The 26,094-nt window shown below is 37.7% G+C and overlaps 1 protein-coding gene across 2 annotated transcripts; it reads left to right on the top strand.

Annotated features, from left to right (window-relative positions):
• The first annotated feature begins 172 nt into the window (after window positions 1-172).
• Window positions 173-14,019, top strand: LOC127360791 (uncharacterized). 2 transcript variants are annotated; one of them, XM_051395242.1, is made up of 7 exons: window positions 173-190; window positions 584-621; window positions 1,713-1,772; window positions 7,032-7,676; window positions 7,772-7,834; window positions 8,701-9,870; window positions 10,008-14,019. In XM_051395242.1, exons 2-7 carry the CDS (start codon window positions 591-593, stop codon window positions 12,617-12,619), a joined length of 4,581 nt encoding a protein of 1,526 aa, XP_051251202.1. In that variant the 5' UTR covers window positions 173-190; window positions 584-590; the 3' UTR covers window positions 12,620-14,019. The 2 variants fall into 2 exon arrangements, with proteins under 2 accessions (XP_051251202.1, XP_051251201.1); XM_051395241.1 differs by having other exon boundaries at window positions 8,701-9,873.
• The last annotated feature ends 12,075 nt before the right edge of the window (window positions 14,020-26,094 follow it).

Below are 26,094 nucleotides of genomic sequence, written 5' to 3'. Positions count from 1 at the left end.
TTTGATTTTGTTGTGAGGTCTGAATCTCTCAGTATTGTTAACAGCTGGATCTCGACCTCCTCAATATGGCGACCGCGCAGACGCAGTGTCTACGTTACGTATCAGGGAGTGCCTCTTCCTGTTTGACTGCAGTGAGTGTTTTTTACTTTCACTTTCACTGATGGTTGTGTTGCAGCAGGAAGTCCAGCAGGTGAGTGAACTGGAGCAAAACTAGTTAATAATTAATGATCGATCAGGTCTGTGTGTTCTGGGCTCAACCGAGAGCTCCTCATATGTTTTCAGTGTTTAATCTGTACAATCTCTCTGGAATGAGGAGATTTACTGACACACTGGGAATAAAGTTTCTAGAAACTTTTAGGCCGATGGGATGAGACGCCATTTTACAGATTATGAGAGGAGGAGGAAGTAATGTGGTTTTCTTTTAACGATTTCTTTTAAAGGAACAAACCTGTCATCACAGAATTTATATAAGATTTATATCTTAAGACCGTTATTAACACACACACAAGCCATACAGCTCTGTTTTGGAGGCTTTGGTGTTTGTGTGTGTGTGTGTTGTAAAAAATGTACTTCCTCTCTTCAGATTTGCCATGAGTGACGTCATGGCGACTGCAGCAGCAGGTTAGTTCACTTTATTATTCTCATTTTAAGGAGTTCGGTCTAGACCTGCTCTATTTGAAAAATGTCCTGAGATAACTTCTGTTATGAATTGGCGCTATACAAATAAAATTGAATTGAATTGAATTGAATTGAATTATTATCCATCCCTGCACCAATAGAGCTCCATATCCACTGAATAAAGGTTGTTTTGGGTTCATTATTATGATCACTGTTACCATAGCAACGCTCTTGTGGACTTGTGGTAAACTGTGATGTCAATTTAATTTGTGTGCTAACTCATCAGTAAATATTGCAACACTAATCAGTCAGATCATGTTGTTCATCAGTTTGCGCTCTGATCTTAGTGTTATAATAACTATATCTATATTTCTACTCTGTAGCTGATGTGTGGAACAAGAACTGAGCAGCACAGAATTAGCAGAAGCAGATCTTGTGCAGCTAATTATTTTTAATTATTATTTATTTCAAGACTGATGGTGTTTTCCAGCATGATTTATGATCACAGTCAAACATGTTTCACAGACTTTCAATTTCTATCATTTGTTCATCACACATTTCACTTACATTAAAAGAAAACTTGTTTTAGCTCAAATTCCCCTCAGGCTCATTACCGAGGGGTGTGAGTGAGTCAAGAACTCACTGACGACACCTTAAATTGTGCACGATAATAAAAAAATGTGTGAGATAATATTTTGTATTTTATGATATATTTGATCTTTTAAGGCTCCGTACTATTTAATTAAAATCTAAGTAAAGTATTGTGTAATTGTTTCAGGGTAAGAATAGTATTTCTGTATCTGAATCTGCCACCTTGTATAATCAATTCTGATCATCCCCTAAGTTATCAGAATTCTGTAATAAAATATTCAAATGTTTCCTAAAGATGTTCAATCTTCTGCATATGTTTCTTTAATCTTCAGACTTTCTGTCTGGATCAAAGGCAGAATCTCTTCCCACACGTCTGATTTATACTCGAACAAGTAAAACACACTTTAGAATAAACTTACAAAATAATCAACAATGTTAAATAATATGTTCTTCCAGTAATTAAAGATTACATGTGAGTGAATCAGTGTTCTGTATCTTTACAGTGACAGATGATCTGCAACCACTGAAACGGAGCAGCAGCTTACAATGGCTGCCACCTAACAGTGAGTTAAACTGAACTCAGAGTTATTCTTCTGTACATTAACATCTTTAATTACAGTGTTTGGTAACACTTTATATTAAGGTACACCAATTCACCATTAATTAGTTGCTTATTAGCATGCAAATTAGTAACATATTGGCTCTTAAATAGTCATTATTAAGTACTTATTAATGCCTTATTCTGCATGGCCTTATTATACAACCAGTAAGCCATTAACTAAGAGTTTTCCCTCAATAACCTCAGAATTATTGCTTATTAGTAGTAAGTTAAGAAGTTGTTGTATATGAATTACAATCCCAATATGCTTTGCTTAGTATGGACTTTATAAGGTGGTAGTACCACAAGAATAGTTATTCTGCCTTAATAACACTTAATGAATATGGTCTGTTCTTACATAACAAAACACAAAACTACAAGTGTTAATAGTGTCCAAATAACTCTAAATTAAGTCTTTGTTACTTAGAATATGTTCCCCATACTAAAGTGACATCTTGATCATTACTAATTCACTAATAGTTGGACACTTATTAACCCACACATGTTCCCTAATCTAAAGTTGCCTCCTTTTCACACTTAGTTAATATATTATAGCACATAACTACTGCAATGAACAAGTGATGGGTTAAACCATTGAAAACAATGGATCTATCTATAGGTTCCCTCTCATTCAGTGGTAGAATAACAAAGAGCACAAGTACAAATACCTCATTTATTAAACTACTGGTTCAGGTTTTCCCAAGGCTGACAACAAATACTGCGTGAACTTTCTGAGTAGTTTAATTTACAGGTAATGGGGTCTGCCTGAAAATTCAAACACTGACAAGTATCAGTGTATATAAACATGTCATACAATATGGTATCAAATGTATAAGCAGGTCATACTGTATGATAATACACATACTCTTGTGCCTGCTTACAAAAAACAGCACAATATAAAATACCGCACAATATTAAGGACAAAAATACAAAATATTGAACAATCTAAAAAATCTAAAACCTGCACAGCTCAACATGAACTTGCTCTTTATCAGCTAAACTACACTTGTCAATGCTTAGAACAAATGTACTGAACTGTACAAACATTGCACTTTCACAGCCTAAACTTGCTCTATAATTACTGCATCAGGTCTAAATATTCATCATCAACAAGGGGAGGAGTTGGCATTTGGCCTTCATGTCCTCTATAATGCTCTTCTTCTCCGGGGCAATGTGGGTTGCACATCTCTTAGCAAAGGACTTCAGGGTCTCCGTTGCAGGATCATACTTCAGGGTCTTGAAGGTTTCAGGTTCCACAATGTTGAGCTCTGCAATTGCAGCAGTCATCTTGATGGTTCCCTGGTCCACACCATTGATTCTGAAGGCTTCAGTCATGGTGCGGACTTTACTTAAGCTTTTGAAGACTTTTTTATATCTGCTGATAACCTCAGCTGGCCCTTTCACTGAAAAATATATAAAACAAAAACAAAAGAACACGAGAAATGAGCACAAACAACGGTTTAAGGTCTGCTGAAATTGCTTAAACTGGTCACCTCTCCTTTGATAAAAGTATGAAGCATATTCTAGGAATTGGACAATCTGCTCATCTCCTGATATGATTCCATGCACAATATGTGGTTCAGAATTCAATACAGAAATGATACTCTGTAAGTTTAGTTGGTAAGTCTTACAGTTTAGAATTATGTTTACTTCTGAGACAAATCTTTCTAGCAATACATTTGACGTTGAATAATAATTAGTGTGAATGCTGCAAAATAAAATGGAGCTTTATTCTTGATGAAAGCCACATTTTTGACGTTAGACATTTAATTTTTATTCATCATCAAATTCCTAGTATATTCAGAATCTAGAACTGAAGATCTGTATTTTTGCCTCATAATTACTTCAGAACATATTTTTAACAGCTCTTCCAACGCTTTTATTAATAATTGTGTGTCCGACGTGTCTTCCGTCTCTGGATGACAACATCACTGTCCGAGGACTCACTGATGAGAAGATGGGGGAATGACGTCATCTTCATCCATATTGCCATTGTCATCCTCATCATCGTCCTCCAAAGTAAATACTTTTGGTTGAGGTTTGATCAAAGAGGATAGATGAGACAAAGCTCAGATTGTTATGAAGATATATCACACCTTTCATTACAATTACATTATATTTTGCAGATACAAGTTGCTCCCAAATCACTCACATGATTTCTTCTTTCCCATGATTTGCTCACGCAAGAAATTGCGCTCTTGCTCAGGATCCTTTATTATTTTTTCTTGCCATTGGAGACATGCATGCAACAGAGGTAGTGGACCAGATATGGTGTGTGCCTTAACTTGATTTGTAAGCACATGTATACTGACAAAATCTGCCAACAACTTTAATCCCAGGCAAAAAAATCACTAGCAAGAAATGAAACTCTGTAATTTTAGACAACAAAGATACACTGGTAGAAAAGGAGAAATCATTACCTGATCCAATGCTGCTAATACTGCTGCAACTTGGAGCAGAGCTTCCTTTATCTTCAGGACCTACAGTATGGCATAGGTACAACAAAATCAACATATGAATAGAGGACTTTAAATGTTTAAACACATTTGGACAAGCTAATTATTTAAGTATTAAAGTTCCTTGAAAGTTGACAAATATTTACCATCCAGATCATTCATGTCACAAATGTGAAATGAATGAAATGACAAAATGTAACTTAAATAATCTACACAAGATTCAAAAGCTCTTCTTGCTCTAATGACTGCATAGTGCATACTTTATTTTTCATTACAAAATGTGGTTCATACTAAAGCATTACATGCACCTACATTCACATTTTATGTTAATGGTAATGTTAAGGGTAAGGTTAATGTTAATGGTAATGTTAATGTTAATGGTAATGTTAATGTTAATGGTAATGTTAATGTTAATGTTAATGGTAATGTTAATGGTAACGTTAATGGTAATGTTAATGTTAATGTTAATGTTAATGGTAATGTTAATGGTAATGTTAATGTTAATGGTAATGGTAATGTTAATGTTAATGTTAATGGTAATGTTAATGTTAATGGTAATGGTAATGTTAATGTTAATGTTAATGGTAATGTTAATGTTAATGTTAATGGTAATGTTAATGTTAATGGTAATGTTAATGTTAATGGTAATGGTAATGTTAATGTTAATGTTAATGGTAATGTTAATGGTAACGTTAATGGTAATGTTAATGTTAATGTTAATGGTAATGGTAATGTTAATGGTAATGGTAATGGTAATGGCAATGTTAATGGTAATGTTAATGTTAATGGTAATGGTAATGGTAATGTTAATGTTAATGGTAATGTTAATGTTAATGTTAATGTTAATGGTAATGTTAATGTTAATGGTAATGGTAATGTTAATGTTAATGGTAATGTTAATGGTAATGGTAATGTTAATGTTAATGTTAATGTTAATGTTAATGGTAATGGTAATGTTAATGTTAATGTTAATGGTAATGGTAATGTTAATGGTAATGTTAATGTTAATGTTAATGTTAATGTTAATGGTAATGTTAATGTTAATGGTAATGTTAATGTCAATGTTAATGGTAATGTTAATGGTAATGTTAATGTTAATGGTAATGGTAATGGTAATGTTAATGTTAATGGTAATGGTAATGGTAATGTTAATGTTAATGTTAATGGTACTTTTAATGTTAATGGTAATGTTAATGTTAATGTTAATGGTACTTTTAATGTTAATGTTAATGTTAATGTTAATGGTAATGTTAATGTTAATGATAATGGTAATGTTAATGTTAATGTTAATGGTAATGTTAATGTTAATGATAATGGTAATGTTAATGTTAATGTTAATGGTAATGTTAATGTTTCTGTTTCTTTCCTACTGTTCACCCTCGGCTAGCTTAACATTACATTAGCTAATTAGCCTCTACACTGCAGATAAATAGGAGGGTTTACTACTCTTTAACTATGTAAACAGCCGGGGACGGGTGTTATGATGTGCTTACAAAACTCAGGGGGAGTTTCAATTAACTGGCTAGCGCTTAACTTTCCATTTTTGTCACACGAAGTTCCCTCTTCACTCTCCAAGCTGAACGAAACGGCAAATAGCCATTAGCCACCTTCTCCGGATCTTTGACATGACTGGTCGCTCCATTTGGATGATTGGATGAGGATGTCACATGACAGCATAGTAACAGTCAATGATTGGATGAGAGCAACACATCGGAGGAGCACGGCTACGGATTGGTAGATTGTTATGTCAGTCATTACTCTACAAAGTGGGTCACTTTGCACTTTTTTTGATGTAGGACTGGCAGGCTGTTCACTGTGGAAGCCCATTCCCGCCAGGGGAAAAAAAAAGATAACTTAGCCTTGATTTTAAAAAAAATCCCCATGGTAAGTCATTATTATGATATTTGTTTTTTTATCAAGGCTAAGTTATCTTTTTTGTCTTTGTTATTCTACCACTGAATGAGAGGGAACCTATAGATAGATCCATTGTTTTCAATGGTTTAACCCATCACTTGTTCATTGCAGTAGTTATGTGCTATAATATATTAACTAAGTGTGAAAAGGAGGCAACTTTAGATTAGGGAACATGTGTTGGTTAATAAGTGTTCAACTATTAGTGAATTAGTAATGATCAAGATGTCACTTTAGTATGGGGAACATATTCTAAGTAACAAAGACTTAATTTAGAGTTATTTGGACACTATTAACACTTGTAGTTTTGTGTTTTGTTATGTAAGAACAGACCATATTCATTAAGTGTTATTAAGGGAGAATAACTATTCTTGTGGTACTACCAGCTTATAAAGTCCATACTAAGCAAAGCATATTGGGATTGTAATTCATATACAACAACTTCTTAACTTACTACTAATAAGCAATAATTCTGAGGTTATTGAGGGAAAACTCTTAGTTAATGGCTTACTGGTTGTATAATAAGGCCATGCAGAATAAGGCATTAATAAGTACTTAATAATGCTATTTAAGAGCCAATATGTTACTAATTTGCATGCTAATAAGCAACTAATTAATGGTGAATTGGTGTACCTTAATATAAAGTGTTACCCAGTGGGTGTTGGTTGAGGGTACAAATTCACATTTTCTTCTATTTGAAGCTCATTGGGGAATTTGTTTTTATGAGAACAGTGACACATTCACTGAATTCCACCTTAAAAAAGCTGGTTATAATTGGCTATATACAATGTTATTGTATTGACTTTGGATGAGGTCTACACTGAGAAGGTTTTTCTAATTCACTGTTATCTTTTCAGTGTCTGAGCTGAGGGTTGTTCTGCTGGGGAACAGCTGGTCTGAGAGGAGTTCAGTGGGGAACTTCATACTGGGAGAGACTAAGTTCAACACTGAGGAAGAACCAGACTGCTTCCTGAGAGAAAGAGTGCAGTTGAAGGGGAAAGAAATAGTTGTCATCAACACTCCAGATCTGCTGCATCCCAACATCTCTCAACACAAACTGACAGAACATGTGAAAGACTGTGTGAGACTCTCTGATCCTGGACCTCATGTGTTCCTGCTGGTTCTACAGCCTGAAGACTTCACTGAGGAACACAAACTGAGACTACAATCAATCCTTGAACTCTTCAGTGATCAATCATTTGATCATTCTCTGGTTCTGATATCAACACCCAGAGAGGAGAGTCCAGGGTTGATGGAAAAATACCTGGAACGTCCTCCATTAAAAGACATGATCAGAAAATGTAGATACAGATATTTGAGGCAGAAGAACCTTGAACGTTCAGAGCTGTTAACACGCTTGGGTCAAATTGTGAAGGAGAATAATGGAGAATATGTCAGCTGTGATGTATTTAAGGACTCAACATCAACTTTACCAGGTCATCATCAAAGTCCAAAACAGAAGGAAACTCACACTTATATCAGAGATGCAGTTAAAGCTGCTGGTAAGTGCAAAAACTATTCTGACAATGAAAACTTTGTTCAGACAAATCTTTGATTAAAGCATTGAGCTGCTAATTAATTATGGTAATTTTTACAGGGCTACATATTGTTAAAATACTTCCACAATTCTCACTCTCATGGAGAAAGCCTTCGGCTCACAGTAAGTAAATTCAGTGTTAATCATTTGCCTTTGGAGAAAGATTTTTGATCACATGTTTATTTCTTCCCTGAACCCAAAAGAATTCCACAAATTCTTTCACTATTGAAAAGCAATATAATAATATAACATTTATTTAAAATATTGTCACATTAGTATCTTTATCTAAATGGGTACCGTGTATCTTTATTTATCTGTTACATTCATATTTTGGTACTTTGCATTTGCAAAATACATTTTAGGGAAAATGTGATGCTGCTTTTTCCTAAAACTATCCAGGAAATGGTACATACTGGTGCGTGATTTGTAACTTTTCAATCCACAATGACAAATTAAGTGGTTGTTAAAACCAAAGATTCCAAGAAAATGGGACCCAAATGCAAGGCAGTATACAGGTATTTAGAATCACAGTCTTTATTTGCCAGAGAAAAAGCTACAGTACACACGAATCCAAATCCAAAATGGGCACATGCAGGGTCAAACAACAGGTAGTAATCCACAAACCAGGGTAACAAACGACACAAGGACAAAAGACTTAAATTCTAGACACGAGAATACAAAGATGAACTGCCAATGAGGGGAAGAAACACAAGGGATATATACACTCTACAGGTGATTAGACACGTTACAAATGACGGGAAGACACATAAATTCAGGAAGTGAACCCATCAGAAACAAGAGGGAGAGGTGACTTCAAAATAAAGCAGAGAGTAAAACATGAGAAACTGACTACACAATAAAAAAGCAGACCATGAAAAGAACATTAGTCAAGTCTGTAGATGATTGCAGAGATCTCCTCAGGTCAGCCAAGTGATTTCAGCCTCACAGTGAGTTTATGAAATTTTATCTTTCTCTCTATTGTATTACAGCATCTGGATTCAGGATTGTGCTGCTGGGAAAAAGTGACGACAAAAAGACAAAACTTGGTAACTTCATCATTGGGGACCAAGCTTTCCATTACCAAAAACTGTCCTCAGTCACACACTCTGTGATAGCCAATCGAGAGTGGGGAGGAAAACCATTAATAGTGGTGAAAACTCCAAACGTCTTCAGTCTGTCTGAGGAGACATTGAGAAGAGAGATGAAGAACTGTGTGACTCTGTGTCCTCCTGGACCAAATGTTCTTCTGCTGTTAGTGAAACCTTCTGATTTCACTGAGGAGAACAGACAAACACTGAAGTTCATCCTGAGTTTGTTTGGTCAAGATGCTTTAAAATACTCAATGGTCATCATGACACATGAGGGGAATAAACGCATCTCTGTGAATCAGCTTCTTATAGACTGTGGAGGAAGACAATACAACATGGTTGAAGACAACCACACATTGTTAATGCAGAAGATTGAGAGCATTGTGCATGTAAACAAAGGAACCTTCCTCACCTTCACTGAAGAGACCATAAGACCAAAGTCTGAACTCATCAAACCAGCTTTAAACCTGGTTCTGTGTGGGAGGAGAGGAGCAGGGAAGACTTCAGCAGCCGAGGCCATTTTAGGTCAGACAGAGTTTCATTCAGTCTCCAACTCATCAGAGTGTGTTAAACATCGGGGAGAGGTGTGTGGACGTTGGGTTTCCCTGGTGGAGCTGCCTGCCTTGTATGGAGAACCTCAGGAGGCAGTGATGGAGGAATCACTCAGGAGTATCTCCCTCTGTGATCCTGAGGGTGTCCATGCCTTCATCCTGGTCCTACCTGTGGGTCCCCTCACTGATGAAGACAAGGGAGAGTTAGAGACCATCCAGAACACATTCAGCTCTCGAGTCAATGACTTCACCATCATTCTGTTCACTGTGGACTCAGATCCTACAGCTCCAGCTGTTGTTAACTTTGTGGAAGAAAACAGAGACATCCAGGAGCTCCGTCAGAGCTGTGGAGGAAGATATGTTGTTCTCAACATCAAGGACAAGCAGCAGATCCCAGAGCTGTTGGACATGGTGGAAAAAAATATTAATAAACCACACTGCTATACGACTGACACATTTACACATGCACAAATGGATAAAGAAATACAACTTGAGAGGCTGATAAAGAAGAACAAGATCAGTGGTAAGTAATTTGCTTATACATTTTATTTTCTGTTCTGTGTAAAATGTGTTACATTATCTGCTACATTACAGTGTTAGTTTATACTGTTCCAACTCTGAATATTTAAATTAACTCCTGGTCTTTATATTTCACAGGTGATGATGAAGAACGGAGTCCAGAGTGTCTCAGGATTGTGCTGATAGGGAAGACTGGCTGTGGAAAGAGCTCTTCAGGAAACACCATTCTAGGAAGAAAAGGGTTTAAAGCTGAATCGAGCCAAACATCAGTCACTAAACACTGTCAGAAAGAACAGAGTGAAGTCGATGGTCGTCAGGTGGTTGTGGTCGACACTCCTGGTCTGTTTGACAATAGTTTGTCTCATGAAGAAGTTCATGAGGAGATGGTGAAATGCATCAGTCTTCTGGCTCCAGGACCACATGTCTTCCTGTTGGTGTTACACATCGGCAGATTTACACCAGAGGAGAAGGAGACATTAAAACTTATCAAGGAAGGATTTGGGAAGAATTCTGAGAAGTTTACCATCATTCTTTTAACTGGAGGAGATACACTGGAAGATGAGGAGCTGTCGATCGATGAGTACATTGAAGAGAAGTGTGATGATTCCTTTAAGAAGCTGATCTCTGACTGTGGAGGAAGATACCATGTGTTTAATAACAAAGATAAACACAAACGCACACAGGTCAGTGAGCTGATAACCAAGATTGACACCATGGTGAAGGAAAATGGAGGCAGCTGCTACACTAATGAGCTGCTGCAAGAGGCCGAAGCATCAATAAAGAAAGAAATGGAGAGAATCCTGAAGGAGAAGGAAGAAGAGATGAAGAGAGAGAGGGAGGAGCTTCAAAGAAAACATGAGGAAGAAATGGAAGAAATGAAAAGAAGAATGGAAGAACAGAGAGCAGAAACTGAAAAGGAGAGAAAACTGAGAGAAAAACAACTTGAAGAAAGGGAGGAAAACATCAAAAAGGAACGTGAGGAGAGAAAGATAGAACAGGAAATGAGAGAAGAAGAAGACAGGAAGAGAAAACAACAGGAAGAAATTCAACAACAGAAGTGGAAACAGAAAGTTGAAGCTTTGGAAGAAAAAATAAAATCAGAATTAGAGGAAAAAGAAATCACTAAAAGAAAGCTGGAGGAAATCAGAGAAGAGATGAGAAAAGAACGAGAGAATGAAGAGAAAAAACAAAAAGAATGGTGGGAAAAGCGATATGAAGAAGATGAACAGAGACGACAGGAGGAACAAACAAAAATGAAAAAGCTTCAAGAAGAATACGAACAGGAAAGAGAAAACTATGAAAAGAAAAGAAAAGAAGAGGATCGAATCAGAAGAGAACAAGAGGAAAAAGAGAAAGAAAAACAGAGAGCAGAAATTGAAAAGGAGAGAAAACTGAGAGAAAAACAACTTGAAGAAAAGGAGGAAAACATCAAAAAGGAACGTGAGGAGAGAAAGAAAGAACAGAAAATGAGAGAAGAAGAAGAAAGGAAGAGAAAACAACAGGAAGAAATTCAACAACAGGAGTGGAAAGAGAAACAAAAAGCTTTGGAGGAAAAAATAAAATCAGAGTCAGAATCAAAGGAAACCATTGATAGAAAGCTGGAGGAGAGCAGAGAAGAGATGAGAAAAGAACGAGAGAACTGGGAGAAACAACAAAAAGAATGGTGGAAAAAACAAACTCAGGAAAATGAACAGAGACGACGGGAGGAACAAACAAAACTGAAAAACCTTCAAGAAGAATACGAACAGGAAAGAGAAAACGATAGAAAGAAAAGAGAAGAAGAGGATCGACTCAGAAAAGAACAAGAGGAAAAAGAGAAAGAAGAACAGAGAGCAGAAATTGAAAAGGAGAGAAAACTGAGAGAAAAACAACTTGAAGAAAAGGAGGAAAACATCAAAAAGGAACGTGAGGAGAGAAAGAAAGAACAGGAAATGAGAGAAGAAGAAGACAGGAAGAGAAAACAACAGGAAGAAATTAAACGACAGGAGTGGAAACAGAAAGTTGAAGCTTTGGAGGAAAAAATAAAATCAGAGTCAGAATCAAAGGAAACCATTGATAGAAAGCTGGAGGAGAGCAGAGAAGAGATGAGAAAAGAACGAGAGAACTGGGAGAAAAAACAAAAAGAATGGTGGGAAGAACGATTTGAAGAAAATGAACAGATACGACGGGATGCACAAACAAAACTGAGAAAGCTTCAAGAAGAATATGAACAGGAAAGAGAAAACGATGAAAAGAAAAGAGAAGAAGAGGATCGAATCAGAAGAGAAAAAGAGGAAAAAGAGAAAAAAGACATCGAGGAGAACTATAAGAAAAAACTGGAGAATCTGAAGAAGAGAAATGAAGAAGAAGCCAGAAAGAAAGCTGAAGAGTTCAATGAATTCAAAGAGAAATACAAAAAGGAATCTGCAGCTCTGAAGGAAGAACATGAGAAACAAATGAAAGACAAAGATCAACAATATAACTTCTTACAGGCTCTTAAAGACCAAAGTGAAGAACAAATGAAGAAGAAACATCAAGAGGAAATTCATGACTTAATGAAAAAATATCAAGGTGAAATTTGTGACGTAGTGAAATGTGTGACCAAAAAGAAAGGAAATCTGAAAAAAATCAGAGAGTTACTGACAAAACATGAAGAAGAAACGAAGAATGCGAAAAGTGAGGAGACAAATCTGCTGCAAAAACATGAAAAAGAAATGAATGAGTTGATACAGGAACTGATGAATGAAGACGATTCATGTTGTATTTTATGAGATTTGTTCGAGGTAAACTTCACAACAACAGATCAGTTTCAGAAGTTTCCTTTTTTCTACTTTCATTTAGTTTCAATCAGTGAAACTTTAAAGAAGGAAAGATTCCATAGTAATATTCAGCAGTGGACTACACTGTAATGTAAAGCATAGCAACAGTAGTGATGCTGCAGGATTCATCAGCAGGTAACCATAGCAACAGTAGTGATGCTGCAGGCTTCATCAGCAGGTAGTGAAACTAAAGCCGAGTGCAGAATATAAAGAATCTCTTCATGTTTGTTTCAGACTGTGATCATGTTGATGTGGAGGTGCAGAAACCTCACAGCTGATCTCAGACGAGTTTTTACTGATTACAACTTTATTGAAGAGATTCACAACTGAAGTGAATGATCTCAACATTGAACAGAAACACAGCAGCAGTCACTGTGGGTCAGATGATACCAGTTCTTTGGAGTAATGTTATAGTCTTAGTTTTTAGATTTTAATCATCAGTTTTTACATTATTTGTCTCCCTGGTGTTTATTTTTATATCGACTTTTACTTTTTTGATGTTTTACATTTTATTGTTTCTGTTAAATTCATTATTCATCGTACAAAACTGTATCTATTATTCATTTTTGTTTTTATGTGTTGTGTCAGTTTGTTCTGTGAAGTCAATAAGAGCATTTGATAATATCTCCCATATAATCATCAAACCTCTGGTCTGTTCACTGGTTTCTGAAAATAATAGTTCAATTTATAACATACAGGATTCTTTTGGTTTGTTACCTTAAAAAGTTTGGCCAAATCAGTTGTATCATTATATTGTAAAAATAATAATAATAACAATAATAATTGTAGATAAGTTTATTGTTTTACCTTTTCACCTCAAATAAGTTGATTATTGTAAAAAAAATAAAAAAATAGAAAATCTTTATGATATGATGTATTTGTTCCTAATTATTAATGTAATTATTGACGGATTAAAACAGACAACAGCTCAGTAAAGAAAGACTTCAGCAGCTGGAAGCTCTGTTTGGTCATTAGAGATGATCTTTGTTTTCTTTTGAATATGAGAAAGAAAATGATGTTTGTGAGTGAAATGAAATGTTTAGATGTCATTCACTCTGTTTTCTCTGCAACACCCAAATCACAAATATCACAGCAAATATTAAATATGAATCCAAGCTGAATATCATTTAAACTGCTCATCAGATGAATCAGAATGATAAAGAATGACTTTATAGACAATGAATGCTTTGATGTTTCTCTGTTTTGTTACATGTCCAATAAGAATAGATGCTTTATAACTGATGACATCAACTTAAGACAGAATTCAGATGAATCTTTAATTGTATGTTCTGTGTTTGATCTTTGGTTTCTGTGTTTATCATTATAAAAGATGAATAAAGTGTTTCCCTGTAGTTCACTGTGACTCTTGTTAAATGCTGAAGTCAAATAGACTCTTCACACAGAAACTTCATCAGAGGGATTTTTTCAGACGTGTTGTTGTATATTCTGAGGACAGGTGGAGCATACAGAATATGAGGTTAAGTTATAATGACTGTCAGTGAGGTTTACTGTCCACTGTTCTCTGTACTGATGCAGTTTTACTGAGGTTTTATACAGTTTGCTCTCAGGTGTTTAGACTTTGTGAACATTATATGATTTAAAGATGTTTTCACACCTTACTGTCACTAGTTAACATCCACTGACAAACAACCTTGCCACAAGGTCCATTCAGTAGATGTTCTGGTTGCACCAGCTTCATAAGTTCTTCACTGAGTTTGAGTCTAAATCCTTCCTGTGTTCTTAGTAACTACTAGCTAGTTTCAGACTGGTTAGTTCAGATTGTAGCAATAAAACTTAAAGGTGCACTATGTGATCCTGCATGACGTCACTTCTGTTGTCGTTCAAAGTAAATACCAAACAAAACAGAGCAAGCTCGCCCCCCTGGAACGTGGTTTGTTGTATTTTGGTGCACAGCCTGTGCCCCTAGTGTTTGTTTGATGTTTACGAGCCCTGTGTTGTCTCCCGAGACCGGGTTTTTTCACAGTGTATTCAGGGGGCAGGCAGCTAGCGGATCAAGGAGAGATGCCTACGATTTGAGACAAAAATGAAATCGAAACCATGCAAGATCGCAGAGTGCACCTTTAAGGAATGTCCTTGGTATAGTAAATTGGTTGCTAGGAAACATCAATCAAAAGCCAGCAACTGTGGCAACAGGTCACTGTTACATCATAAGCTGTAATATAAGCTTCAAAAATAAGATTTTATAAGGCCAAAATATACATTAAACCTAAAGCTGCAGTATGGAACTTTAATAAAAATTACTTTTGGTCATATTTGTTGAAACTGCATCGTGACAGTAGAACATGAGACAGATAATCTGTGGAAGGATCAGGTTCCTCTGGCTCCTCCAACTATGGATCAGTAAAGAAATCTTTTATTAAAAAATTAACATATAAAATAAATAATAAATAACATAACTATCTGAATGCAAACTTTACATACAGTATATAAATAACAGAAAAACAAACATAACTGAAATATGCAACATTTTCAGAATGATAAAAAAAAAACAAGTTCCTACTTTGATGTGTAGAGGTCTGTTGTTGCTGCTGCTGCTGTTGCTGCTGCTGCTGTTGTTGTTGCTGCTGTTGTTGTTGTTTTTGTTGTTGTTGTTGTGGGCCAAAAAGAAAAAAGAAAAGAGCACAATGTATTTGGTTGGCTTGCGTAAAGTAAAGAACTGTGCATGCTACACAAACACAACATTTGAGATCTGTATGGAATAATTATTGAACATCCATTTGCAGTAACAACTTTAATGCTTCATGTTAATATCTTATTTAATGTAACATTTAGGCTATAGCAGAAAATGTATGGATATATAGGAAAGGATATACTTTATTTATCCCCCAAGGGAAATTCAGTTGTCCAGCAGCCAGTGTAATATAACGCGTTACTAACTATATTTTGGTAATATTATTACAGTTACTGAGTCCGGTAACGCGTTACAATCCGAGTGGGCGCGACAGCCATAAATAAAGAGGAGAAGAAGACGGTTTTAAAATCAACAGAAGAAGAAAGAAGAAGACGGGAGGGCTTGGAGAGTCGGTTCACCTGAGAGCGAGTGATTGAGAGACGCTGAGAGAAGCAGAGCCGGCGCACGTGCTGGTGTTCTAACTAGCTTGAGACACTTTTTCTTTTACTTTTATTATTAGTTATTAGTTTTAGATTAGGGTTGGGAAGGAGGGGTTTAAGAGGCTCATGGCTTCAGGGAATGGGGATGAGGGTAATGGGTGGCAGACAGTGGTGAAGGAAAAGGGGGGCTCTAAGAGGGGGGAATCGAGTGGAAGACCTGAAATGTCAGGAGATGAAGGAAATAAGGTTAGGAAAACTGGAAATACTGAAGAGTTTGTCGTGCTGTTTAAAGTTAAGGGAACTAATCAAGGAGATGCAGGATTTAGAGCAGTGAATCCATTACCAGTGCTTTAAAGAATCAGATAGGCAAAGAATTTCAGGCCAAGATATTGTTTAATGGAATGTTAAGAGTTTGTTGTAAAAACAGGAAACAGTATAATGATGCTAGATGTGTGGGGAAGCTGGTGGTCAAGGTGGAGGCATTGATCCCTAGAGGAAGCCAGCAAGGAATCAAGGGAGTGGTGTATGGAGTGTTTGCTGGCTCTTCTGAGAAGGAAATCATTACATCAAACATTAAGGGGGCCCAGGTAACTGATGTGATCAGATTTAAGGGATCCGCCGGTCCGGTTGACGTTTATAGATAGTGTACTGCCACGGAGAGTGTTTCTTGGGAGTATGGCGTATTATGTGAGAGAGTACATTAAACCACCATTGCACTGCTATAACTGTCAGAGATTTGGACATGTTGCTGGGGCTTGTCGGGTAAAAGAAGGTGTGCAAAGTGTGGTGGAGATCATATAATACAAAGTTGCAAGGCAGAGGCTCCTAAGTGCCCTAACTGTGAGGGGGATCATGGGGCAGGGTTTCACGGGTGTGAGTGATTTGTTCAGGCTAAGGAGGTGCAGGATGTGAGGGAGCTGAACAAGGTGTCGTATGCAGAGGCAGTTCAAAGAGTGGATAGAGAATGTGGAAAAGGGATATCTGGTACTAGAGCAGTGTCAGGTTGCCAGTTCAATGCTCCAAACTTGCAGTCGGACCTTCATTCTGATATGTTGAATCTTACAAAGGAGTCATTTCTGTCTTTTGTGTCTGATGTGTTGGTAGGAGCTAAGAAAGCAGCTAACCACTCAGATATTATTAGGTTAGTGGTGGGGGCAGCTGAAAGGTTCCTCGGTATAACGCAGTTGCCAGAAGAGCTACATCAATACATGAAGGAGAGTCAACCTATGGATAGGTCACAGTTGGTGAGGGTTAGCAGTATGGAGGATGTTGGTGAAGTGGATGAGGTGGATCCTCATTAGCATCTTAATGTGGCATATTCTTCAATGGAATGCCAGGAGTCTAATAGGAAATGGTCAGGAGTTAAAAAGGTTTGTTGATGAATTTAAAGAAGCTCCAGAATTGATATGTATTCAAGAGACTTGGTTAAAACCTTCTCTAGATTTTGTAATTCCAGGGTATGAATGTTTGAGAGTAGATAGGTCTGATAGATCAGGTGGGGGTTGTGCAACTTTTGTTAAGATTGGGCTGCAGTATAGGAGAATTGATATTAATTCCAATCTTAAGTGTTTGGCTGTGGAGATTTGGAGCAGTCAAAATTCTATTACTGTGATAAATTATTATAACCCTTGTCAACCTTTGGTATTGTCAGATTTTGATGAGATAATGGAGAAGGTAAGGTGTCCTGTTATATGGATTGGAGATTTTAATGCACATAATCCTTTATGGGGTAGTGATCATAGGGATAAAAATGGTGTTATTGTAGAAGAATTTATAGATAAATATGAGTTAGTAGTGTTAAATGATGGAAGGCCAACCAGGTATCATATTGTCAGAAATACCTGCAGTCATATAGATTTGTCAATTAGTTTGTCAAACTTAGGTAGAGTTGGTGAATGGGATGTTATAGACTCGTATACATTGGGTAGTGATCATTATCCTATTTTATGCAGATTTGGTAGGGATTTGAGGAGAGAAGTGGAAAAGAAAGCCCCTAGATATAACTTTTCTCAGGCTAAATGGGATAAATTTCAGGAGAGGGTTCAGAGCTTAGTAGGAGAGATTGATAGTGAGGGTACTGTAGATAGTTGGAACACATCCATTAGTCTCATGATACATGAGGCCGCTTGCAGTACCATTCCTCTGAAGCAGGAACCTAGGACTCGTATGCTGGTTCCTTGGTGGAATAAGGAGTGTGATCAAGCTGTAAGGAGTAGGAATAGAGCATATAGAAGACTAAGAAAGTTTCCAATGTTGGTTAATGTAATGGAGTACAAGCGGCTAAGGGCAGTAGCAAGAAGAGTTATAAAGGATGCAAAGAGGAATAGTTGGAGGAAGTTTTGTGGTACACTAGGCCCTGAGACTCCTGTAAGGCATTTGTGGTCTGAAATACGTAGAATGTCAGGGGTATATAAAAGAAGATTGATACCAGTGTTACAGAAGGGTGAGACAGTAGCAGTTCCCAATAAGGAAAAAGCAGACATGTTTGTTGATAGTTTTCAAGCAGTGCATAGATCAGAGAGAATGGGGGCTGAGAGGTGTAGGAAGAGAACTGAGCTGATGGCAGTAAATCAGTGGAAGTTGGAAAGGAGTTTAGAAAACGATAATCCTATAAATCTGTTTTTTACTATAAAAGAGCTGAAGGATGCAATTATGTCCGGGGCAAATACTACCCCGGGGAGAGATAGGGTGTCTTATGAGTTTTTTAAACATCTGGATGATATTGTACTTGATGAAATATTAGCTTTGTTTAATACGGTGTGGGCAGAGGGTTATTTGCCCAAGGAATGGAAACATGCAGTTGTGGTCCCTATTTTAAAGCCAGGCAAAAGTCCATCTGACCCTAGTTCATATCGCCCTATAGCACTCACAGCAGTGCTTTGTAAAGTAATGGAGAAGATGGTAACCAACAGACTAGTGTGCTTCATAGAAACTAGAGGACTCTTTGTTGATGTCCAGAATGGCTTTAGGAAGGGAAGGTTGACAATGGACTCAGTGTTAGTTTTGGATCAGGATATCAAAAGGGCATTTAGCAATAAGGAAATAGTAGTGAGTGTATTCCTGGATATTGAGAAGGCATATGATTCTTTGTGGAAGGAGGGATTAATGATTAAAATTTTTGATTTGGGAGTTAGGGGACGAATGTTTAATTGGATTAAGGATTTTTTAATGAAAAGAACAATACAAGTAATGGTTGGTAGTGTCTGTTCAAAGACTGTAGAAATAGAGAACGGAACCCCGCAAGGAAGTGTTATCAGTCCAGTTTTATTTAATATAATGATTAATGATATCTTTGGTAAATAGAGAGAGGATTTGGGTTATCTCTATTTGCAGATGATGGGGCCATCTGGAAAAGAGGGCGTAATGTAGAGTTTGTTTTAAAACAGATTCAAAGAGTATTATTGGCTATAGAGGAATGGGGGAACACATGGGGCTTCAAAATATCTGCATCTAAGACTAAATATTTTGTATTTGGTTTTAAAAGAAAGTTACCTAATATAGGGCTGTATATGTATGGGTCTTTATTGGAGAAGGTAAAGGTTTTTAAATTTTTGGGTGTATTTTTCAGGCCATGATCAGATCTGCTCTTGACTATGGGAGTTTTGTGTATGGATCTGCTTCTAAAACTGTTCTGGCTAAGTTAGATGTGGTGCATGCAAGGGCATTGAGGCTTTGTTGAGGGGCCTTTAGAACTTCACCTCAACTTCAGAATCAGTGGGCTAAGAAGCTGGGAGGTAATGTAGTGCACACAAGATGGCTACCTATGCCCTATTGGGTGATGCCTGAATTGAACATTGAGCTTTCTTTTCTTCAGGAAAAAGATAAGAGGAAAGTGACTCCAAGAATAGTGGAACATCTTAATTCAATCAGTGAGAGTACTTTAATTGTCTTTACAGATGGATGTAGAGATGCAGTTAGTGGGAGAGCCGGCTTTGGGGTGTATGTGGAGCAGATTGGGTTGAAGATTGGTTGACGTATTTCTATTGGAAGCTCTGTTTTCACTACTGAGTTAATGGCAATTCTATGGGCTCTATGGTGGATTGCAGAAGCTAGACCTAAAGAAGTCACATGAATGTGAATGACATGTTGAATGTGGTTTTTTAGAATTGGGTTTGCTTGCAGCATTACTTTTTGCTGGGTTCCAGGGCACGCTGAGGATAGGGGGAATGAGCAGGTGGACCACATCGCAAAGGAAAGCTTAAGCAGAGAAGTAGATGTCCATTTATCCATGGGGAGAGTGGAATTAAGGGAAATAATCAAAGCGGGCTTAACAAAAGAATGGCAGAGAGGGTGGCAAAGGGAAGCCAGGAGTAGACACTTCTTTTCTATACAACCTAAAGTTAGAAAAATATGTTTATGTGATTCTCTGTCTCGTAGGGATTCAGTGAAACTAGATTGAGGTTGGGTCATTGTGGGTTAAATGATTCTTTTGCATTGTAGGAAAACATGTTTCTGGATTGTGTGAATGTGGGATCCTTGAAACAGTAAGGCATGTTTTCCTAGAATGTAGAAAGTATAGGGAAGAGAGAAAGATATTATTTGTTAGATTGACAGGACTTGGACTTAAGGCCTTTTCTGTTGTATCTTTGTTTGGACACAGTGAGAAATACAAATTGATCTCCAATGCAGTTCTGCAGTTTCTACATGATACAGGATTGTATGTGAGTATTTAGATCTAAAGAAGTGAAGTTAGTAACATGCATAAATGGAACATGAATGAGTGCAGAAAGAGAGAGGAAGGGAGGAGCTCAGTGCATCATGGGAAATCCCCCGATAGTCTAGGCCTATAGCAGCATAACTAAGGGATGGTTCAGGACTCACCTGATCCAGCCCTAACTATAAGCTTTATCAAAGAGGGAATGTCTTACGCCTACTCTTGAATGTGGTGAGGGTGTCTGCCTCCCGAACCACAACTGGAAGCTGGTTCCACAAGAGAGGAGCTTGGTAACTGAAGGCTCTGGCTCCTGTTCTACTTTTAGAGACTATAGGAACCACAAGTAGCCCAGCATTCAGAGAACGTAGTGTTCTAGTGGGGTAATAGGGTACTATGAGCTCTTTAAGATATGAAGGGGCCAGACCATGAAGAGCTTTATAGGTGAGGAGGAGGATTTTAAATTCTATTCTAAATTTTACAGGGAGCCAATGCAGAGTAGCTAGTACAGGAGAGATGTGATCTCTTTTTCTAGTTCCTGTCAGTACTCCTGCTGCAGCGTTCTGAATTAATTGGAGCGTTTTAATGGACTTATTGGGGCAACCTGATACCAAAGAGTTGCAGTAATCCAGCCTTGAAGTAACAAATGCATGGATTAGTTTTTCTGCATCTGTCTGTGATAGGATGTGTCTAATTTTTCTAATATTACGTAAATGAAAGAAGGCGGTCCTAGAGGTCTGCTTTATGTGGGAGTTAAATGACAAATCCTGATCAAAGATAACTCCAAGATTCCTGACAGTGGTGCTAGAGGCCAAGTTAATGCCATCTAGAGTAACTATATCTTAAGACAGTGAGTATCTAAGGTTTTTGGGGCCAAGAACAAGAATTTCGTTTTTTTCTGAGTTTAACATCAGAAAATTGCAGGTCATCCAGGATTTTATGTCCGTAAGACATGTTTGTAATTTAGATAATTGATTAATTTCATTGGGTTTGATTGATAGATATAACTGCGTATCATCTGCATTACAGTGAAAGTTAATGGAGTGATTCCTAATAATGTTGCCTAAAGGGAGCATATATAAAGTAAATAGTATTGGTCAAAGTACAGAACCTTGTGGAACTCCATGACTAACTGTAGTATTTATTGAAGATTCATCGTTAACATGTACAAACTGCGAGCGATCTGATAAATATGACTTAAACCAGCTTAGTGTGGTTTCTTTAATGCCAATTTGATGCTCAAGTCTCTCTAAAAGAATATTATGGTCAATGGTGTCAAATGCAGCACTAAGATCTAATAATACAAGTACAGAGACAAGTTTGTGTCAGAAGAAGTCAGAAGGTCATTATTAACTTTAACCAGAGCTGTCTCTGTGCTATGATGAACTCTAAATCCTGACTGAAAATCCTCAAATAAACTATTCTTATGTAGAAAGTCACACAACTCCTTGGCGACTACTTTCTCCAGAATCTTAGAGAGGAAGGGGAGGTTAGAAATCGGTCTATAGTTGGCCAGAACCCCTGGGTCAAGAGTGGACTTTTTAAGAAGGGGTTTAATTACAGCTACTTTAAAGGACTGTGGTACATATCCTGATAATAAAGAAAGATTAATCATATCCAGTAAAGAAGTGCCAATTAAGGGAACAACTTCTTTAAGCAGTCTAGTTGGGATCGGGTCTAACAGACAGGTTGATGGCTTCGATGAAGAAATGATTGAAGTTAACTGATGAAGATCGATAGCAGAAAAACAGTCTAAATATATATCTAAGTTTACATTGACAGAAGTCCCTGAACTTGGAGAGCCACTGATAACTGTTGATGGCAGTTGGTGATTAATTTTCTCTCTAATAGTAATAATTTTATTATAAAAGAAGCTCATGAAGTCATTGCTACTTAAGTTTATGGGGATATGTGGCTTGATAGAGCTGTGACTCTCTGTCAGCCTGGCTACAGTGCTGAAGAGGAACCTAGGGTTGTTCTTATTTTCTTCTATTAGTGCTGAGTAATAGGCTCCTCTGGCATTACGGAGGGCCTTTCTATAAATTTTAAGATTATCTTGCCAAATTGAGCGATATTCTGATAATTTGGAAGAGCGCCATTTCCTTTCAGATTTCCTAGCTATTTGTTTTAACTGGCGGGTTTGGTGGTTGTACTACAGTGCTAGTCTCCTATGTTTTAATAATTTCCTTTTTATAGGAGCGATAGAGTCTAATGTTGATCGTAGTGAGCCTGCAGCACTATCGACAAGATTATCAATTTCAGAGGGACTAAAGTTGTTATAGGACTCTGTTAAATTCAGACATGGCATTGAATTAAACACTGAAGGAATCTCCTCCTTAAATTTAGCTACAGCACTGTCAGATAGACATCTGCTGTAGGAAGTTTTGCCTAATGGCTTATAATCTAATTGTATGAATTCAAAAGTTATTAAATAATGGTCAGATAGGAAAGGATTATGTGGGAAGACTATTAAATGTTCAATATCAATGCCATATGATAAGACAAGGTCAAGAGTGTGATTAAAACAATGAGTTGGTTTATTTACACTCTGACAGAAGCCAATTGAGTCTATTAATGATATAAATGCATTACTAAGGCTGTCATTGTCAACATCCACATGAATATTGAAATCACCTACAATAATTACTTTATCTGATTTAAGGACTAAACTTGATAGAAACTCTGAGAATTCAGATATAAAATCAGAGTACGGTCCAGGAGCCCGGTACACTATAACAATTAGAACTGGCTGCAGTGTTTCCCAGTTTGGGTGAGAAAGACTAAGAACAAGACTTTCAAATGAATTATAATTTAGTTTAGGTTTAGGGTCCATTAAAACGCTCGAATTATATATGGCTGCCACTCCACCTCCTCGGCCTGTGCCTCGAGGAATGTGAGTATTAATATGACTGGGGGGGTGGATTCATTTAGGCTAACATACTCCTCGTGGGACAACCAGGTCTCAGTAACACAAAGTAAATCAATATCATAATCTGATATTAATTCATTCACTAAAACAGCTTTAGAGGACAGAGACCTGATATTTAACAGTCCACATTTCATTCTCTTATTTTGTGCTACTGAGGAGTTAGTTTTAATTTTTATTAGATTTTTATGTTGAACTCCTCTTGTTTTTATTTCTTTAAATAATTTAGGTGGTCGGGGGGACAGACACAGTCTCTATGGGGTTTTGGGTGGGTGACTGTTCTAAAGAAAGCGCAGAGAAGTGTGTAAGACAGCAGCTCTGCTTCCTGGTCCTAACTCTGGACTGTCAGGTTTTAGAAATAAACTTTGCCATGTTGCTAGATAAGAGAGCCGCTCCATCCAAAGTGGGATGGATGCCGTCTCTGGCGCTGACGAGCCAGACGTTACGACTATGTTAATCAATCTAATATGGAAGAAATTTCCAAAGTATGATGGTTGAATCAGATGTTCGTGGCTACCTTTATGAGCCGTAATATAGCGGAGAGCAGCGGCTGAGGCTTCTGCAGCCGAGGCAGAGGACCTGCCTGTCGCGGACGAGGAGCCCGGACTGGCTCGAGCTGGGGCGGACTGCTGGTGCCTGTGCTCTCGCTGTGCACCTACGGACACACGGACGTCTGACTGTAAAGTGAGTGTTTCTATTGTCTGTCTTATAACAACGTGGCATGTATGTACACAATTTGTTCAAGTATTATCACAAAGTTATTCCCGGTTAATACGTCACGTCAGCCAACTGAACTAACGTTAGCTACTTTACTGCACAAACAGCTTGCAGTTGCATTGCTAACTACTGTGGCACGCTAAACACAAAGACCATGCATCGCTAACTGTGTGCTCAATGTCTTGTTGACAATATCGCCTAACAGCCTTTCTGGAATGGGTCCTGCAAGGCGAGAGATTGGGTCGAGGTCATCGTGTCGTTTTACCCGCTGATGTGGTGCAGGCTCTCCAACAGTATCCAGCTCCAGATGGCCAGTACTGCGGCACCGAGATGTTGAGGACGCTCAGGAGGAACTATAACTGTCATTGTTTACATAATTATTTTTGCTGTTGTTGATATATTTCTGTAAATAAATGGTTTACATTCACGTTGTTGTAGTCCTTGATAGTGTTAGTGGGAGCGGCTTGCGGAGCTGTGCATTGTGGGAGTTGTTGTCTTTGATACAAATGCGCCCTAAAGTCACTTTCTGTCTTTTCTCGGTCAAATAGGCACCAAATTCAAAATATATGTTACATTTCGACTACATATATAACCCACTTTCAATAAATATTAATGTTTCCACGGGTGAAATGCTCCTTTAATAGAGAGTGGCCAGTCTCTCCGTAGACGGGCTCTGGGAACACTTAACGGAAATGACGAGCGGGATGAGCGTGACGAACGCGACGAACGCAACGTGAACGCGATTTTCCAGCCCGCCAAAAATATATGCCGGCTTTTGTTTACAAACATTTTTCTGCACGTTCATTTCCCGCTCAGTTCACAGCACGTGGAAACTACGCCGCCTCCGACGCCAACGCAGGTTAGGGTGGCTAGGTAGCTAGGTAGCATTAGCATGTAACGTTACGCTAATTAACTCGCCAAATGATTCTGTCGGCTTCAGTCAGTGTCAGTGAGGACATGTAAGTAATGCATTAGAAGACAGTAAAACGTTTCGTATTACCGCTGTTACATTTATACGATAGAGTTCATTTATAACGTACTCGTCCCAATGGTCCCTCCCCTTCCACTTTGTAGTCAAGATGGCGTCCGTTCAGTGCGAGTAGTGTCCATCATTTCACACTGAATTTTTTTACAGTTTTTAGGGGGTCATCCGGGTACTTTCAGTGCACTGACTTTTTGTGTTATCTACACTATATACTTAAAACTAAGTGTTTGAAGTGTGCAAGTAGGTGGAATGAGACACAGCCAGTGTCACTTAGCTCACAGCTAGCTGTCATTCTGGATAATGTTCTTTAATGTCAGATGTGATACCATCCGACACATAAAAACGTAACACTTTCTATTGCATTCCAGGCATCATGTTTAATTAGCTGCCCTACATGATAACAAATAACAAATCAAAATGTGCAACTGGTCTTTGAGCTCTCACACTAAAAAAAACAGTGTGGAGAACAATACTGACTATGGCGCGATCGGCCCGAGTCATTCGTAAAGATGGCGGTGCAAAGCTACAGTGACGTCTTGTGAATCGAATGAATAAACGACTCGTTAAGTCGTCTGAACTCAGAGGACCCGAGTTCAGTTACCAAGATGGCTACTTCAAGCATCACACGTAGTAAACATTGTGGTTTTCTACTATTTTAAGCACTTTTGTCTTTGTTGTAACCAAATGAAGAAGTCGTACACACAGCACTGTCTACTGTTACCTATAGGCATACCTACAGTCTTATTATGTGTTAAATACGCCTCATTAGTTATTTTGTAGCTTGTGCAGCTGAAATTGGCTAGAGACGCTTGAGCAGAAAGCAGAGCAGTTGCCACATTAACGTTAACGTTAATCAGAACGGAATATTCAGATATCAAACTGTGAAATATGATTATGGAATGTGTAATGAACATGTGAAATCTGCAGTAGGTGCACCGTAAACCAGATAATCACTATAAACGTTACCAAACCTCCAAACTGCCTATTGCAACCAAGCTCGTCGTGTTGTGTGCCAAACAGAACGCAAAAACCCGTGGTTACTCATTTTCAAACACGGATGTGACGTCGCTCTCGAG

The sequence above is a fragment of the Dicentrarchus labrax genome, unplaced genomic scaffold, assembly GCF_905237075.1.
Source record: "Dicentrarchus labrax unplaced genomic scaffold, dlabrax2021, whole genome shotgun sequence".
Taxonomy (NCBI): Eukaryota; Metazoa; Chordata; class Actinopteri; family Moronidae; genus Dicentrarchus; species Dicentrarchus labrax.
This window is presented reverse-complemented; position numbering and strand designations above follow the sequence as displayed.

Excerpts from the sequence above, each read along its gene's own strand:
- LOC127360791 (XM_051395241.1), top strand. The coding sequence starts at position 591 with ATGAGTGACGTCATGGCGACTGCAGCAGCAG. Across the intron at positions 7,677-7,771 it reads AGATGCAGTTAAAGCTGCTG|GGCTACATATTGTTAAAATA; the intron begins GTAAGTGCAAAA and ends TAATTTTTACAG. Across the intron at positions 9,874-10,007 it reads AAAGAAGAACAAGATCAGTG|GTGATGATGAAGAACGGAGT; the intron begins GTAAGTAATTTG and ends TATATTTCACAG.